The sequence below is a fragment of the Aspergillus aculeatus genome, assembly GCF_001890905.1.
Source record: "Aspergillus aculeatus ATCC 16872 unplaced genomic scaffold ASPACscaffold_2, whole genome shotgun sequence".
Lineage (NCBI taxonomy): Eukaryota > Fungi > Ascomycota > Eurotiomycetes > Eurotiales > Aspergillaceae > Aspergillus > Aspergillus aculeatus.
The window spans coordinates 828,546-843,183 of NW_017962977.1; the positions used below are offsets into that span (position 1 = coordinate 828,546).

Here is a 14,638-nt window from a genome sequence, read left to right on the forward strand (position 1 = left end):
ATGCTGCTGGTGGAACAATGGCCTTACACACTCCTTTGTCGTGAGCTTTGTAGCTTTACATATATGAGCGATTCTCCTGCGGGAGTTCCCGACTGGTTCCCGCGCCTCTGGCAGCTGTCTGCCAGACCCAGCGGTCGTAGTCGATGGGCGCTTGGGCTTCAGTCTACCACGGTGACCTTAAGATTTGAACGGTAACTCTGTGTGGCAGGTGTACACATATCTGAAACGGAAAAGACGAAGTCTAGTGCCCTCACGAGACCGGAGAGACACCCCGAGCTGATCCGAACTATCCCCAATGCCGGAGTTGCCGCTTTCACCGCCCATCCATCGAACCCCAAGGACCCATTGTATTCGGTGCATTGTATGACTTAGACACGACGGTGTCTTGCAAAACTACAACAACGAGAGACACAGAGCACCGACAAAGGACCAACAAAGGCATTGTCTGGGAGTAAGGGTGCTCATCAGATTCCTCTGTCAAAGAAAGCTCTTACACGCTGGTGAACAAAAGATCCACATCGACAAAAAGAACTGGGTCAGGGTTCGATGTATATAAACCCCCCTCAGCCTGCCCTCCATGCTCGATCCAAGTACAGCCTTCCAGCTTCAAGTTGCTTCGCATTGACCATTAATTAGAACGTCATGGCAGACTACTGTTTCGGCGAGATGTCCGCGAGGGCACATGTGCAGATTTTTGATGTAGATAGCACATCCGGTGGGTCAGATGCCGAGGATGAGCTCGGTATTTATGAGGGAGATCATTGGGGCACGCCCAGTGAGTCCGAGGTTGACTCTGATTTCGATGATCGTGACGAGAGCCCACCTTCACCTCTTGCGCCGAAATTCCCACGGGATGGCGAGGAGCTGCTGCACGATGTGGCGTCTCTCCTGGATGGCAAGGGCATCGGCAATGTACTCGTTGGAGAGGTCGCCCTTTCGATCATGGGCGTGCCCATCGCCGCTCACTACACCGCGTTCATGATTCCGGATGGGCAAATCGACCAGGCTGCCCAGGTGCTACGTGACGCCCAGTACCCCGACTGCAAGGATCTGGACCAGTTCGCAGCCAAGCCTACCAAGACCAAATCCCGCATCCGCTGTCGTGCGTTGACTGGGGGCGCCACTCGCAGATGTCCCATCCCGGTCCATCACTTCCACACCGACCATCGCTACCCCGAGGACCGCAATGACAGCCGCAACCAGACCCGAGGCGTCTTCCTCTATTGTGCGTCGCAGATGCTGGCCCCGGGCTTTCCAATGCCCGCTGCTGGGCCTCCGCCGCCCGAGGATCCCTTTTACATGGTCACTTCCGATGCGCGGCTCTACAGGCCATCGTTGCGGGGCGAGGACGGCCTGGTAATGCTGAACTGCCGGGGCCGGCAGAGTACGGAGTCTTACCCGGTCAAGATACTCCACCCGGCGCGATATATGGAGAATCTGGTCTACCTGATGGTTCGCGACATTGGGTACCTCGTCTGCAACGGGTGGCAAACCGAGTTTAAATGTATGTTGACTTTCAGTCCGCTCTTGCCAGCTGCGAACCTAGCGCTAGCTGCGATTGATGTCGAGCTCGGGGACGTACAGGCTGGGCCGATCCGGGACTGGATTGGGCTGCACCATGTATGGGACAATAATGAGGCGGCCATCTGTGTTCGGTTCGCGGCTCTTCACCGATATTGGAAGAAGTCGGGCCTACTGGGTGAACCCCTGATGACTCCCCGGGAAGCGAAGGGTGTCTCGCCGAAACACATTGAGGATTGCCTCAGGAACATGGAAGAGGGGAAGCCCCCAAGCCTGGATCGATCCTTTGAGGAGTCCGACTGGACTTGTCAATTGATGTAGGTTACCTATATCTAGAAAAAGATATATACATCATGTATCTTGAATCTTTACAGTATTACATAGTAGTTACAGATAACTAAAGGACTGCTTGCTTCTATGAGTCGTTTCGGCGTTCCTAAGGCAAGCTATCTTGGTGTTTATTGCAAAATGGCACGAGTAAGCCAGCCCACCATAGAGTAGTGTTTGAGTAATCGAACCACATGGTCCAAGGCGGTTGGTTACCAGGCTGCTTGGCGTTGATTTCTCTTCTTGCTCCCCTTGTACCAAACGCGAATAATTGGCTGTCTCCGAAGGAGTTGCACACTTTCTGTAGCGAGAAATGGAAATGTCCAGCCCCCCCCCGCCCCCCCCCCCCACCGTCATCAGTCGGGAACGGAGAGGAGCTGTCAACTCATGAGACATCATGCAAACAGGGCATATGTTCTCTCGTATTCCCCGTCACCGAATATAATAACCCCTCTCTCCTGCCAGAGACTTTTCTTTCTCTTTCCCTTCCCATCGCGAATTGGGACTTGACTCTCCGTGTATGAAGACAATCGTTCACCACAATGTTCGACCGAGTCAAAGCGGTCTTTTGCAGATATCCCGACAACAAGGCGGGGGCGACGATGGCGGTGCTCGAATTCCTGGCAGCTCAAGGGGTGCGTTTGGGCCCGTTTACGCAGGCGACGCAGTCCGAAGGTTACTTCTCCAAGGGCAGCCGTAGGGCTTGTGAGGTCTATTTCCCCCAACCCGGTATCAGCACGACAGCGAGGTTGACTGGCACTGAAGGTTAGGACAATGTATCTCGTGTCCGAAGAGCAAGTCAACCGTATCAAGGGGCTGCTGAAGAACGGCAAAAAGTCGCCTCTGAGGACCACGGATTGGGGCGAATTAGTTTGGAAAGGCTGGCTCGAGTTCAGGTTTAAGAAAGCCGGAAAAGCTACGCGAGCCAGGCGAGTAAGTTGGAGTTCCCCACATGCATGCCTTTCACCCTAGACTGTGAGGGACGGGATTAAATCTCCCTTCAAACTAGAACTGTGTCTGCGTGGAGTATGAACCGAAGATTGCCCGCAAGCCCCAACAGCCGGATACCGTGACCTTCGGCCTCGTGGGCACGGTCACCTGCATACACCAAACTTACCATCACGGAATGCTCGCCGTCATTCTATGTGTGACTTGCGGCCTCGGCCTGTTGTACTATTCGGTCCAACTTTCACTTCCTTATCCGCCTCCCAAGTCCAACTTGCAGAAGTTTCTAGAAGGGTGCAAGGCCTTGTTCGGCTATTGATTCGGCCGGGTTTGGGCAATCGGTCAAGAACACTACCACCGCCGATGCCCTTGACTGAATTATCGGGTATATTGGACTGTATTCAAATGTGCCATATCGAGCTGCCTTCCCGGATTATCGCTATCTAGTAGGCGCAGCTACTTACCCCCTCCTGCTCCTCCCAAGGTTGCAGTTGACCAGAAGTTGGTGGCGGCGGTCTCAGACTGAACCTGAGAGGTGGCGATGTGAGGGGTAAGGTATGCATCTACTTCGAACAGGATTACTATCAGGAAGGAAGAATAAGTAAACTATCCAGCTAGAGTAACTTGCCGATATCGTCTAGCTTGGAGAGTTTCTTACCACGGTGTCTTACTCTAGGATGGCTCTGTCCTGCGTGTCACTTTTGCTTTTACCCGGGTCATTTCTTTTGGCGGTGCATGATTATCTATTCGTAATAGACCTAGTGACTATTCCATCCCAGGAGTATCGCACTGTCTTTGTGCTGTGCTGGCTTATCCTGCCAACTGAAGGGAGAGTGGCTTTTCCCCCTGTTCCTATGGCCTCATTCCTTGTGCCTGTATAGATGTGTACATATAGAACACGCTGCAGTACCCCGAGATACCGCTTTTCCCTACCCGTTGGGGAGAGGGGGGAAGAAAATAATTCCATGTCTCTACTATGTAGATCTAAAGACCGAAGTCCCGAGCTCGGGGCTCGGGGCTACCGGCGGTGACCTAAATCCGATCTAGACCGAGCACTCACTCCCGATTGCCCAATGTATTCGGACATCATGCAGCTGCACGAGATGACATAACCAAGAAGCAAGCACTGGCTCTACGACCTCACGTCCGTCCAATAGCTCGTAAGCGCGATCCGTAGACCCACAGAACCAGCGGAATGGGCCAGCCGACAGCAACAAAGATAAATCCCAGCAGGCTGTTCCCCCACCCGTACCCGAGGGCGGCATACAGATCCGGGGCGAAGATGGGGAAGACAAAGCCGAGGATGTTGGACAACATGCGCGCGGCGGCGTTGGCCGAGGCGGCGTGCGTGGTGAACTCGTCCAGCAGGTAGGCCAGCATGCCCTGGGACAGAACGAAGCTGCCCGTGACGAAGATGGCGGTGCCGACATCAACGACAACCCAATTTAGGCGTCTCTCCGCCGACCAGCCGTACAAGAGAATGCCCACGGGGATCAGGAGGACGCCGGGGACCAGGAACGGGACCCGGGACTCGGGGGTGGGTGCGCCGTCGTGGTGGCGCGCCTTTAGACTGCGATAGATCCAGTCCATCAGATGGCCGCCCGCCTGCGAGGCGGTGATGGTGCCGATCGCGATGGCGATGTAGTTCAGACTGCTGATTGTCGCGGACTCGCCGTATCGCTCGATCCAGAGGGTCGCGTAGGTGGACAGCAGGAGGCAGTAGATGGCGAAGTTCAGCGCCATGATCAGCGCGATGACTTGGATCACTGGGCGGTAGATGAGGAGACCTAGTGGTCGAATGAGGTGGGCGCCTAGCCGGGCGCTGAGGTCTTGATAGAACGCTTTGTCGAGTAGGAGCGTGAGCGGGTGTTTGCTGAAGGAGGAGAGGGGAGCATTGGCGGCATCCCGGCGGTTGCGGTGCAGGGCGGCCTTCTTCCGGAGTAGACTTGGGGTGTAGCATTCAGGCAGAAAGACAATGCCGACCAGTACAATTACGGCGTCGAACATGGAGAGAATCCAGAATAGCCAGCCCCACGGCAGATGCTGAGAGATCACTCCGCCAATGATGGGACCCAGGGCCGGACCCAGATAGGGGATAAAGGTGGCCAGCGCGAGGGAGCGTCCTCGATGTTCCGGCCGATACATGTCCGCTAGGATAGGACCCGTGAGCTGTATGAAGTAGACTGCGTCAGTTGGCTGTACATTCAACTTCAACCTGGAATGAAACAATAACAAAATACTGACCGTGATACCTGCACTGGCGCCTGATCCGGCTAGAAATCGCCCGACCGTCATGAGCCCGACTGAGGGACTCACGGGACACAATGCATTCCACAAGATATAGAACAGATTACTGGCAATCCATACCGGTCGCCGCCCGTACATCTCAGAGAGAGCAGCGATTAGAAACGGAGCAAAGGCGAGACCCAGGATGAAGATTGAGAAGATGACCTGAGTAGCCGTACTGCCCAGGTGAAGGTCGGCGCCAATTTGAGTCAACACGGCGGCCATCATACTAGTCGACATGAGGGTGACGAGTTGCCCCAGCGAGACGATCAGCGCGACTGAAACTTTCCGCATGGAAGACCAGTTGTAGGGATCGTGGTGATCGCCGGAGGAGTCCCAGGTGGCCTAGGGATTGATTGGCGGTTAGATCAGAATTGGTCACGGGGTGAGCATGATTATATATCGAAGTTTCAACTTACACCATGTTCTTCGAGCAAAGCGTTCAACCGCTCTTGCTGCTGATCGGTGATGGTCACCACAGGCGGTGACGAAGTCGCTTCAACCGGAATGCCCTTTTTTTCAGAACACATGACGAAGACACTTGAATCCGTATTCTGGATTTGAGTGACAAACGGACTCAGAAGATCTGTTGACGGTGTTGGAATCTTATATGGAGAGGAGGTCTCGGAGGACAGTGAAGAGGGTCGGAGAAAGATCGGAGAGTGAAAAGCTTAACACCGAGGCTGGTACAATCTTGAAGGAATGAAAAAAAAGTAGAATACATACTGCGACCTTACTCCGAGTCTAAACTACGGCATATCGTCAATCAGGGACCTGAGTTTTCAAATTTATTGCTGGCTCAGGTGGCTTGAGTAGGGCTGAGTGGGCGGGAAGCCCCATCTTCCATACCCTGTGGTCGTACGTAGTGGCCATTTTGTAACTTATTTATATAGATGTAGTTCACTTATTCAGAGTATGACCCGCGATAGTATTATGAACTCGCTGCAAGACTAACTGTTCTTTCATTAAAGGGCCTTGCCGACCAAGAGATTATCTGGCATTCGACCTGAAGACAGTCTTTAGCAAACGGTACGATCAGCCCCTGCATGAAACACGACCAATTGTTGGATATGAGCTGAAACAAAATGAAGTCAAGTTATTAGCTGATAGTAGATGGAATGTTAGCATAGCATCTAATCACATTCCCTCTCACCATACATATTCAACTCATGCACTCTTTAACACCGCACTACGGAGTAGGATGAGGACAGTAGTCTCAAGTCTGATGGAAGCAGTCACCAATCTTGTATATCTTTTGCTCTTGTAATTCATCAATTAATCTCCAAGTGATCGGAGACGTTTATCGTCCCGAGGCGTGCTCTTTTGAGTCAAAGGCTTCAGCAACTCGAAGCTGCAAAGTAACTCATCCGATACGCTCATGACGCCGCCCCAGTTGTCGAATTCTCCACAGTACTATGAAACAGTGAGCTCGAGGTGCTGCAGAATACAGAGTCATTTGACCCAAGTAGCAATTATCATCCATCAAAGTAGAGTAGTACTTACGTTTGGGGCTGAGAAGACGGTTACCAGAAGCCGATCCGGGTAGAACTCGTACCCATCTTCCACGACCATATGGGCTCGGCAAATCAGGTCAAAGTCATGGCGTTGCAAGAAATCTACAATTACTCGCCTGCCGAAACAATAGCTCACACCTCGTTCGTTGGTATCCCAGTCTTGCTCCGAGTCGACGGGGTCGCTCCACAGGAGGTCACTCAGGAGACCATAGTCTGGCACGTCCGTCGGGCGGGCGATGCGGCGGATATCCTCCATATCCGACAGGGACGGCGACAGACCACCGTGCACGCAGAAGATCTTTCCGGCGACGATCGCGGCGACGGGCATGCAGTTGAACACATCGATGAAGGTCTTCCAGGTTTTGATGGTCGTCCGCCGCTTGCACTCGTCGTAGAACCCGTACACCCGGCTCACGTTGGCACATTCGTGGTTGCCTCGCAGGAGGAAGAACTTCGTAGGGTAGCGCAGCTTGTAGCACAAGAGAAGGAGGATGCTCTCCAGGCTCTGCTTACCGCGGTCCACATAGTCGCCGAGGAAGAGGTAATTGGCCGCGGGAGGGAAGCCGCAGAGCTGGAAGAGGCGGAGCAGGTCGCTGTACTGGCCGTGAATGTCCCCGACGACCTTGACGGGGGCATTGAGCTCGAGGAGCACGGGCTGCGAGAGGAACAGCTCGCGCGAGGCGTGGCAGATTGACTGGATCTCGGCCACGTCGAGGCATAGGCTCTTCTTCGAGGGGCCAACACGACCAAGGAGGCGTGCGATCATAGCGTCCAGAAGGACGTTGTCAATAGCTCCAGTTTCCAGATGCTCCGGCAGAAACCGAGCAGCATGTCCCATCGGGCTGTCCGTGCCGAATGGGAGGATTGGTCCTATCGGCGTGTCTTCAATGAGAATAGACTCACGAGGCTGGGTTGGTGATCCAAGCATATATCCGGGCAGCGGGTGGATAGCAGGAACATCGGAGATACCATCGACCTCCCCAGACTGTTGCATAAGAGTGGCATCCATATGGCCCCGTTTGGAAAGAACACCAAGTACTGGTGATGGGAGCGGACTCGACCCGTCGCTCTCCTCAGCCTCCGTCGCAGGTCGCTGTGAGACGGCCGAGAAGAGTCCATCCTCTGCTGGGACAGAGCTTGATAGTTCGGGCTTCGATATAGTATTCACATCTTTCTCTAGCACCTGCCGCAACTTCGAATTTTGGTGCGATGCGGTATGCTTCAGACTGGGGTGGCTCTCCTGATGCGCCAAGCCTGTCTTGTTGTCAGTCTGGAGGACGCCCAGAATATCACCAGTATCAGCTTGTATTAAGGGTTGTGGAGAAGTTGCATCCATCAAAGCGACGGGTTCATTGTCTTGGATGTCATCGGTACTATACACATAACCGTCCGCCAGATCATCGGTGTTGGTATCGTGCTGAGGCTTACTTATAACCGGAGATGGCAGGCGCTGCTTGTAAGCTAGATCTTGAAGCACGGGGTCTGCAAAATTCCCAGATGTCTCCTCATTGACGGTTGCAAAGCCCCACTCAAATTGTCTAAGTCTTCCCAGCGGCATATCACCACTATAGAGGGGAGCATGGATGAAATGACCCCATTTCTCTATTGGGCTGGAGCTCTCGAGGTTGGGTGACGACGCCCTGGAATCAAACTTGCCAAAAGAATTCTCTAGACTGCTCTGCTCTAAGTAAGAAACCTCGTTGGCTGTGCCGCTACCGACATCTTCAAAGGTAAGGGTGATGAATCTTTCCGGGTCGTCGTCTATGGTGCTCCGCTTATGAGGCTTTGATACTCGTGAACTCGCGTTTTCAGCAGCCGAGCTTTCCGACCCTTCATCCTCATACGGCGGCAGAGATTGTAGAGCAAGGTACCTCAAATGTCCCACCATATGCTCTAGAATCGTGCCTGCCTGTGAAGTGTCGCCGTAGCCACAGAGTGGACATGATTCGAACAGTGGTTCAACCGCTCGCGCGTTCCTGTCAGCCAGCACGCGGAGCTGAGCATCACTAAAGGCCCCCTGGTGAGCCTGTCGCATGTGGTCTATATAGCGATCTCGTGAGTGGAAAGTCAACAACCCGTGCGATTTAGAATTGCAGCGCCAGCGCAAGGCATGGTCTTGCATATGCTTCAACCATTGTTCGTTGTGACTATATAACTGATCTGGAGTCTCGCATTCGTCGAAGAGGCAAACGTATGCATCCAGATCATTCTTAACGTGAGCCCTAGACCTCCTAGTCAGGACTTTCTGGAGACTGAGTATGAACAGACTGAAGAGGTTTCGTGAGAGACCACTGGTGGTACCTACTTCCACTTCGCATCATTCTGCATCTCCCGTGCTGGAATAGCGTAGAAGCAAAACGGACATGTTATTTCTCCAATGGCTTCGACGCACAACTCCCAATTCCCATCCAAATCTTGCTTGAGATTCGCTTCCGCTTTCCTTTTGAGGGTCTCGAGGGTGGAAGGTGATTCGGTATCGCGCTTGTCGGACAATGACTGCAGGTTCAGTCTATGTTTCTCCTCCAGGCCTTTTCTTATTTTTTTGTATCTTTGTCTCACACGACCAAGGGGTGGTGCCGGGAATGGCAGCGCTTCGTGGCTGTCCAGCGCTACAGTTCTCGCACCGGAGACCGTGGAAGGGGTAGAGGCTTGTCTGAATCTTTCTATGGCTAGCGTGGTTGCACTGACTCCAGCTTGTGAGTTCGCCGGCATTTCGCCGGCCATTGGAGGCGATGCCGACGGGATCACAGGGGTACTGACAGCGGTTTGCTGAGGCGCATCCGTCGGCGGCGGTATCGTTTTCGGCGGAGACGTTATCAATGGTACTTTCAACGCCCGATGGCCGAAACGAGATCTCTTGTGCAGCACCCGCCTACGGCGAAGGATCATCGCGGAGACCAGTCGTCGCAGAATCTTTTCGTCCACGTTACGGAATCTATCGCGGACGTAATTTGCGAACACGACTTCCAGACACGGTTCCACATCGTTCCCCTCTTCATCCCGGATCCTGAATGATGTGGACACTTTTGCATTGTGGGCCTCGCTGCTCGCTCTTCGGATCGTATTAGACAGTCGATGAAGGAGCGCTATCTGACCGACAACGCCGCGCCTCGAACAAGTGCTCGTATCGCTTGCAGATGAGAGAGCAATATCCGATGACTGAGATCTGGGATCTGACTCGCAAAGCATGTGGGACCCTGCCAAATAATTCAGTATATCTAGTATCCCATCCTAACGCGACATCTGTCTCACTCACAGGCTTCGACTTGGTCTTCTAGCGTTTCCAGAAGCCCGATAATCACTTCATGCACCTCCTGTGCTTCTCTTAGGCGGTGATCCAATGAGGCGCGTCCTCCGGCAAAAACACCGATATTGGCCGCCCAGAGAGAGAAACGCGCGAGCTGGTCTTCCACCAAGGTCATTTCCAGGGACGAGATCGATGCAGACTGCTGCAAACATTGCTGGAAAAGATTCAAGCATCGATCGGCCGTCGCCGCAATTGTGTGGAGATGTCCTGGCTCTGGTGTCATGCCGTTGATTTCTTTTCCCCCGAAGGAAGCAAACTCGAGAATTCAGTTGACGAAAGGCTGACTGACTGATTGTGAGAAGATGCAAGGCTGAGAGACGAGGGGCAGGCAGGCCTGGCCCAAAGCGGTTTAGTGGTTTCGAGGCATCGATAAAGCATACCCCGCATCTTCACTCTTCCGCGCGCCCTCAGCCTCGGGGAACATCAGCACGCCGAGCGATGTAAGGGATGACTATGACTGTCATTCAAAATGTGGAACTATTGCTCCAGGTCTCGGAGATGCTTCGTGAAATTGCGAAACATCTCCGGAGCCATGGCGCTACCCGAGAGTCTAAGCATTTCTACAGCAGCGTCATGGCTCATTGCTTGATGATTCACGACCACATCAGCCGCATCGAGGCCTTCATTGCCGATGATAATGATTTGATCACAAACATGTTGCTTCGACTCGAGGCAACCGTCACCTCTGATATCTTGAAAACCCGATCGGTGCTCTCCACCACGGCTTATCCTCGGCTCGCAACGCTACACGACGCATGGAACCATGCTCGCCGTGAGGGCAGTACAATGGAACTGCAGCTCATAGTGCTCTCAATTGACCTTGCTGAAGACTCGGAGCAACCGGATAAGCTGATTGAATTTTTCGAAGATTGGGAAGATGACCTCAAGGTTCAATATCCCGACGACCCGGCACTGTGGGCTCGAGATGATATGGCCAGCCTGAAGAAGAATAGAAGACAGCCGTCATACTTGGTTCTGAATGCTCCTCAGTCATTGTTCCTTGCCCTGGTGGAGTCGAAGGACTGTACATGTCAGCCTGTACATGACTTCGGTGTTCGACTCTGCCTGGGAACATTTCAAACTCTCCCGGAGACCGAGAAGGAGCGCGAGCACGACTGCGCGTTCGAGATGTTTCTATCGATGCAACAGGAATGGCACGAGACAGACGTGTGCTTTGCTAAGAGTGCTGGAATAAACTTCGCGCAGACCAACAAAACCGCGCAGAGGCCAAAGGTCCACGCCATGAAGATCAAGAGTCTATGTGAACCGATTAAGAAGAGGAAGCCCTATGATCGTCTTAAGCTGAGAGTTGGGGATGATGGACGACTGTGGAAGCTGCGATCCGAGAAGTCCTGCTTTGCAGTGGATGAGACCAAAGAGCCGGTCTCACTGCAGCACTTTATCCAGGGCCAGTACAGGTCGCTGACCGATAAGACCAAACGTATTCTGGCCGTGATTCTCGGATATGCTGTTCTATACCTCCATGAAACTCCCTGGCTCCCACCCTCATGGGGCCCTTCAAGTATCTTATTCTTCCACACGACTTCATCGGCGATTCCTCTCAAACCCTTTATCCAAACTCAATTGGCAAAAGATCACGCGGTCGCTTCTCCGAACATTTCCATTATAGATTCAGATGACTTTGATCCCGACGACTTAGACCCAGATGACATTATGATACATCAGTGTCCGCATCTGGTGACTTTGGGGATTGTGTTGATGGAGCTGTATCTCGCCACTCCCTTCGAAGAACTAGCTGAAAAATACGGTGTGCCTCTGAATGATCGGACGAGGTCCATCGATGCAGAGCTAGTGTTTGAACAATGCAAAATTGAAATCCCGGAGAATTCCCAGTTTCATTACGCCGTGAAGAAATGCTTAGATCCAAAGGTGTGGGAGGACAACAATGGAGCCCGATTGAGCGACAATGCATTGAAAACCGCAATATACCAGGAGGTTGTTAGTCCCTTAGAAGATGAGCTGAGCCAAGCGTTTAGCTACATTTCTCTTGAACAACTTGATCGCATTGCACAAACTCTGGATCTGGCCAGTTGGGGTCAGGCTATCCAGACTTACCAGGCTTCTCCTCGTTCTCCTGGAACTCCCGTCGACATGGCGTTGAGACCAGCACCGGGGCTCTCATCGATCCAAGACTTGAAAAATCAATATCAACAGCAGCAAAGATATCTAGCGCATCTTCAGGGATCGGTCACGTTGCCAGCGATGCCTATCTTTCAGCCTGTTTCTTCTGCGATGCACGTGCCCCAACCAGGAATAACGACTCAGTTTCCTTACTCAAGCATGAAATTCTTTGATGATGAAACAACTGCCGAAGAGCATTCAGCGGAAGCGTGAGTCTGCAAAATGACCCCTTCAGCTGTAGGTCCAGCTAACAGCCAGTATTAACGAAACAGATGTATCAATTATCGCAAGTGGCGTCAAAGATATAAAGATGTCTACGAAAAGCACATCTTTCAGCCACCCAATATCCCAGTGAAGATCGCTGTTTTCGATACCGGGGTGGATCAGACACACCCAGACGTAGATGCATGCATTGAGCAGATCAAGGGTCAATTCAATTGGACGAATGAGAAATTTCCCCGGCTGGTCGACGACTACAACGGTCACGGAACATTTATCACGAGCTTGGTCATGGAATATTGTCCCGACGCAGAGATCTACATCGCTAAGATTTCCGACGGCAAACCATCCAGTCCCAGCATCATCGCCAAGGTAAGATCGGACACGGTGTTGTGATGGGTGATGGCACATCAACTGACTTGGACAGGCTCTGAACTATGCAGTCAACGAATGGCAGGTTGACATCATCTCCATGTCGTTTGGGTTTCGCACAAGGGATGTTGAAGGCTACGATGAGCTGGAACGTGCCATTCACAACGCATACTCCAGCCATGTTCTTCTCTTTGCTGCCGCTTCGAACAGCGGTGCGAACCTGGACAGGGCTTACCCGGCTCGCGATGAGAATGTGATCTGTATCAATTCAACCGATGCAAATGGGAACCGCTCACCCTTTAGCCCTACTGCTCTCGCGGACACACTGAACCTGGCCACGGTCGGCGAGGCCGTGGAGTCCGCTTGGCCAGTGCGTCTCTGCGAATCGCCGTCTGGTCTCAAGCATAAATCGGGGACATCATATGCCACCCCCATCGCGGTTTCCATTGCGGGCTTCCTGCTGCAGTACACCCGGCTACATTTCCCCGAGTATGCGTACATGTTGCAACGACGGTCGAAAATGCAAGCCGTGCTGCGGAAGATCGCGGAGAAGAGCCTGGACTCGCGAGCCCGCGATGACTACCATTTTGTGGCACTGAGTCTTTATTCCGATAATCTATTTGGAAAGGACCCGGAGTTCATCAACCATACACTGCGCGATATACTCCGCCGGTAGATCATTGGAGACTTGCTGCGCCGTCCAGCCGAGGTACACCCACTGTAATGTGCTCGTCTCCCTCCGTCATTTGCATGCCTGTCCACTCTTTCCCATCATCGCCCGCTTCCAGCTCGTCCTCCTCAAGAACAAGAATACCCCGCGATCCTCCCAGTACCACGGGCTCATTCCCCAGCATGGCGCCTTTGCCATAATCCTCCACCTCGCGCACCTCGTTCGTCTTCCTTGCCACTTTGATCCTCTTGACACGAAATGCTAGAACAAAATCCCCCCCGTTCTCCCAGTCCATACCCACCTTCTTGGACCGGGTGAGTTCAAACTCCGGGCCCCCAGCCACCGGAACCACGCCGCCACTCCACACCGTGCCGTCCACGGTGGCCGCCAGATTGCCGCTGATCTCCCGCCCGGTCCGCGACCGGCCCGCCTTCGCCCCGTGGACCACCTTCAACCCCACGATGAGGTACAGCGGCTTCCTGTAGCGGGATCGCTCGAGCCACCGCTGCACCACAGGGGAGGCGTCGATGCATTTTTCTTGGACGTAGCTAGGACGGGGCACGAATTGCGTGGTGGTGATGGTCTCGAAGCGGAAGGTCTCCTCGTCGCTGCACACGCGGGGTCAGAACTTTCCCTCTTTCCTTTGTACGTCATGTAATCAGGGTGTGCCCCCGTAAAACTATCATCCATATAAACCAAAGCATTACCCACGCAGAAAAAAATGTTCCAAGAAAAAAAAAAAAAAAAAAAAAACTAACGCCTCCTCTCCCACCCACCCCCAACATCAACCCCAAACCCCAGGAACGAGAGGAATTGCGTGAGGATCCCGAATTTCCCAGCCCGCAGGCGCTCGCGCGAGAAGGTCACATCGGACTTGTCGGAGGCAAAGACCTCGGATTCGGCGGGCGGGGATGCGGTGAAGAGGGGCTGGTCGGGTCTGTGCAGCGAGGTGAGCACGTTGCCCAGCTGGATGGGCCCGGCGGGCGGCGGCGGGTAGTCCCACGTGGGCGCGAAGTAGAAGTATGGGGTTCGGTTGGCCATTTACTTTTTGGCGGTTGACTTTCGAGGTTTTCCTTTATCTCCCGTCTGCGTGTAGAATTTCCTGAAAAGTGAGTTGGGCAAGTGAGCACGTCGCCGAGGATAAGCCAGTGCCGACTTCCATGCGGCTGACGGTCGAAAGGCGGGGTTATCGTACATACGGTTTAGCTGAGTAGGGCGGGTGTGACCCTAGTACCTAGTCTTGACTAGTGACGCAGGCAGGCAGTTGTATGCACTTTTGGCGAACCTGTGTATTACCAAGCTAGTAATCCTTCCTTTTGGTTTCATTGAGCCATC

General features: G+C 53.2%; 6 protein-coding genes across 6 annotated transcripts; 3 read left to right on the plus strand and 3 right to left on the minus strand.

The window, feature by feature from the left end:
- Positions 1-642: 642 nt before the first annotated feature.
- On the plus strand, positions 643-1,842 carry ASPACDRAFT_39194 (uncharacterized protein; the record flags this gene model as incomplete). The annotated part of the gene is made up of 1 exon (XM_020200560.1): positions 643-1,842. The coding sequence occupies one exon, from the start codon at positions 643-645 to the stop codon at positions 1,840-1,842; it is 1,200 nt and encodes a 399-aa protein (XP_020059916.1).
- Positions 1,843-2,390: 548 nt separating this feature from the next.
- ASPACDRAFT_56969 (uncharacterized protein) lies at positions 2,391-3,112 on the plus strand (the record flags this gene model as incomplete). The annotated part of the gene is made up of 3 exons (XM_020203196.1): positions 2,391-2,613; positions 2,648-2,781; positions 2,858-3,112. The coding sequence occupies 3 exons, from the start codon at positions 2,391-2,393 to the stop codon at positions 3,110-3,112; spliced, it is 612 nt and encodes a 203-aa protein (XP_020059917.1).
- Positions 3,113-3,951: 839 nt separating this feature from the next.
- Positions 3,952-5,421, minus strand: ASPACDRAFT_13691 (uncharacterized protein; the record flags this gene model as incomplete). Its single annotated transcript, XM_020197129.1, has 2 exons — positions 3,952-4,962; positions 5,038-5,421. Coding segments are annotated over 2 exons (1,395 nt in total), but the record flags the coding sequence as incomplete, so codon positions are not given.
- Positions 5,422-6,405: 984 nt separating this feature from the next.
- ASPACDRAFT_10380 (uncharacterized protein) lies at positions 6,406-10,096 on the minus strand (the record flags this gene model as incomplete). The annotated part of the gene is made up of 4 exons (XM_020195302.1): positions 6,406-6,492; positions 6,583-8,815; positions 8,899-9,759; positions 9,846-10,096. Coding segments are annotated over 4 exons (3,432 nt in total), but the record flags the coding sequence as incomplete, so codon positions are not given.
- Positions 10,097-10,353: 257 nt separating this feature from the next.
- On the plus strand, positions 10,354-13,309 carry ASPACDRAFT_39198 (S8 family peptidase; the record flags this gene model as incomplete). The annotated part of the gene is made up of 3 exons (XM_020200561.1): positions 10,354-12,251; positions 12,315-12,633; positions 12,689-13,309. 3 exons carry the CDS (start codon positions 10,354-10,356, stop codon positions 13,307-13,309), a joined length of 2,838 nt encoding a protein of 945 aa, XP_020059920.1.
- A 112-nt stretch (positions 13,310-13,421) lies between these two features.
- Positions 13,422-14,344, minus strand: ASPACDRAFT_8852 (uncharacterized protein; the record flags this gene model as incomplete). Its single annotated transcript, XM_020206122.1, has 2 exons — positions 13,422-13,911; positions 14,058-14,344. Coding segments are annotated over 2 exons (777 nt in total), but the record flags the coding sequence as incomplete, so codon positions are not given.
- Between the last annotated feature and the right edge of the window lie 294 nt (positions 14,345-14,638).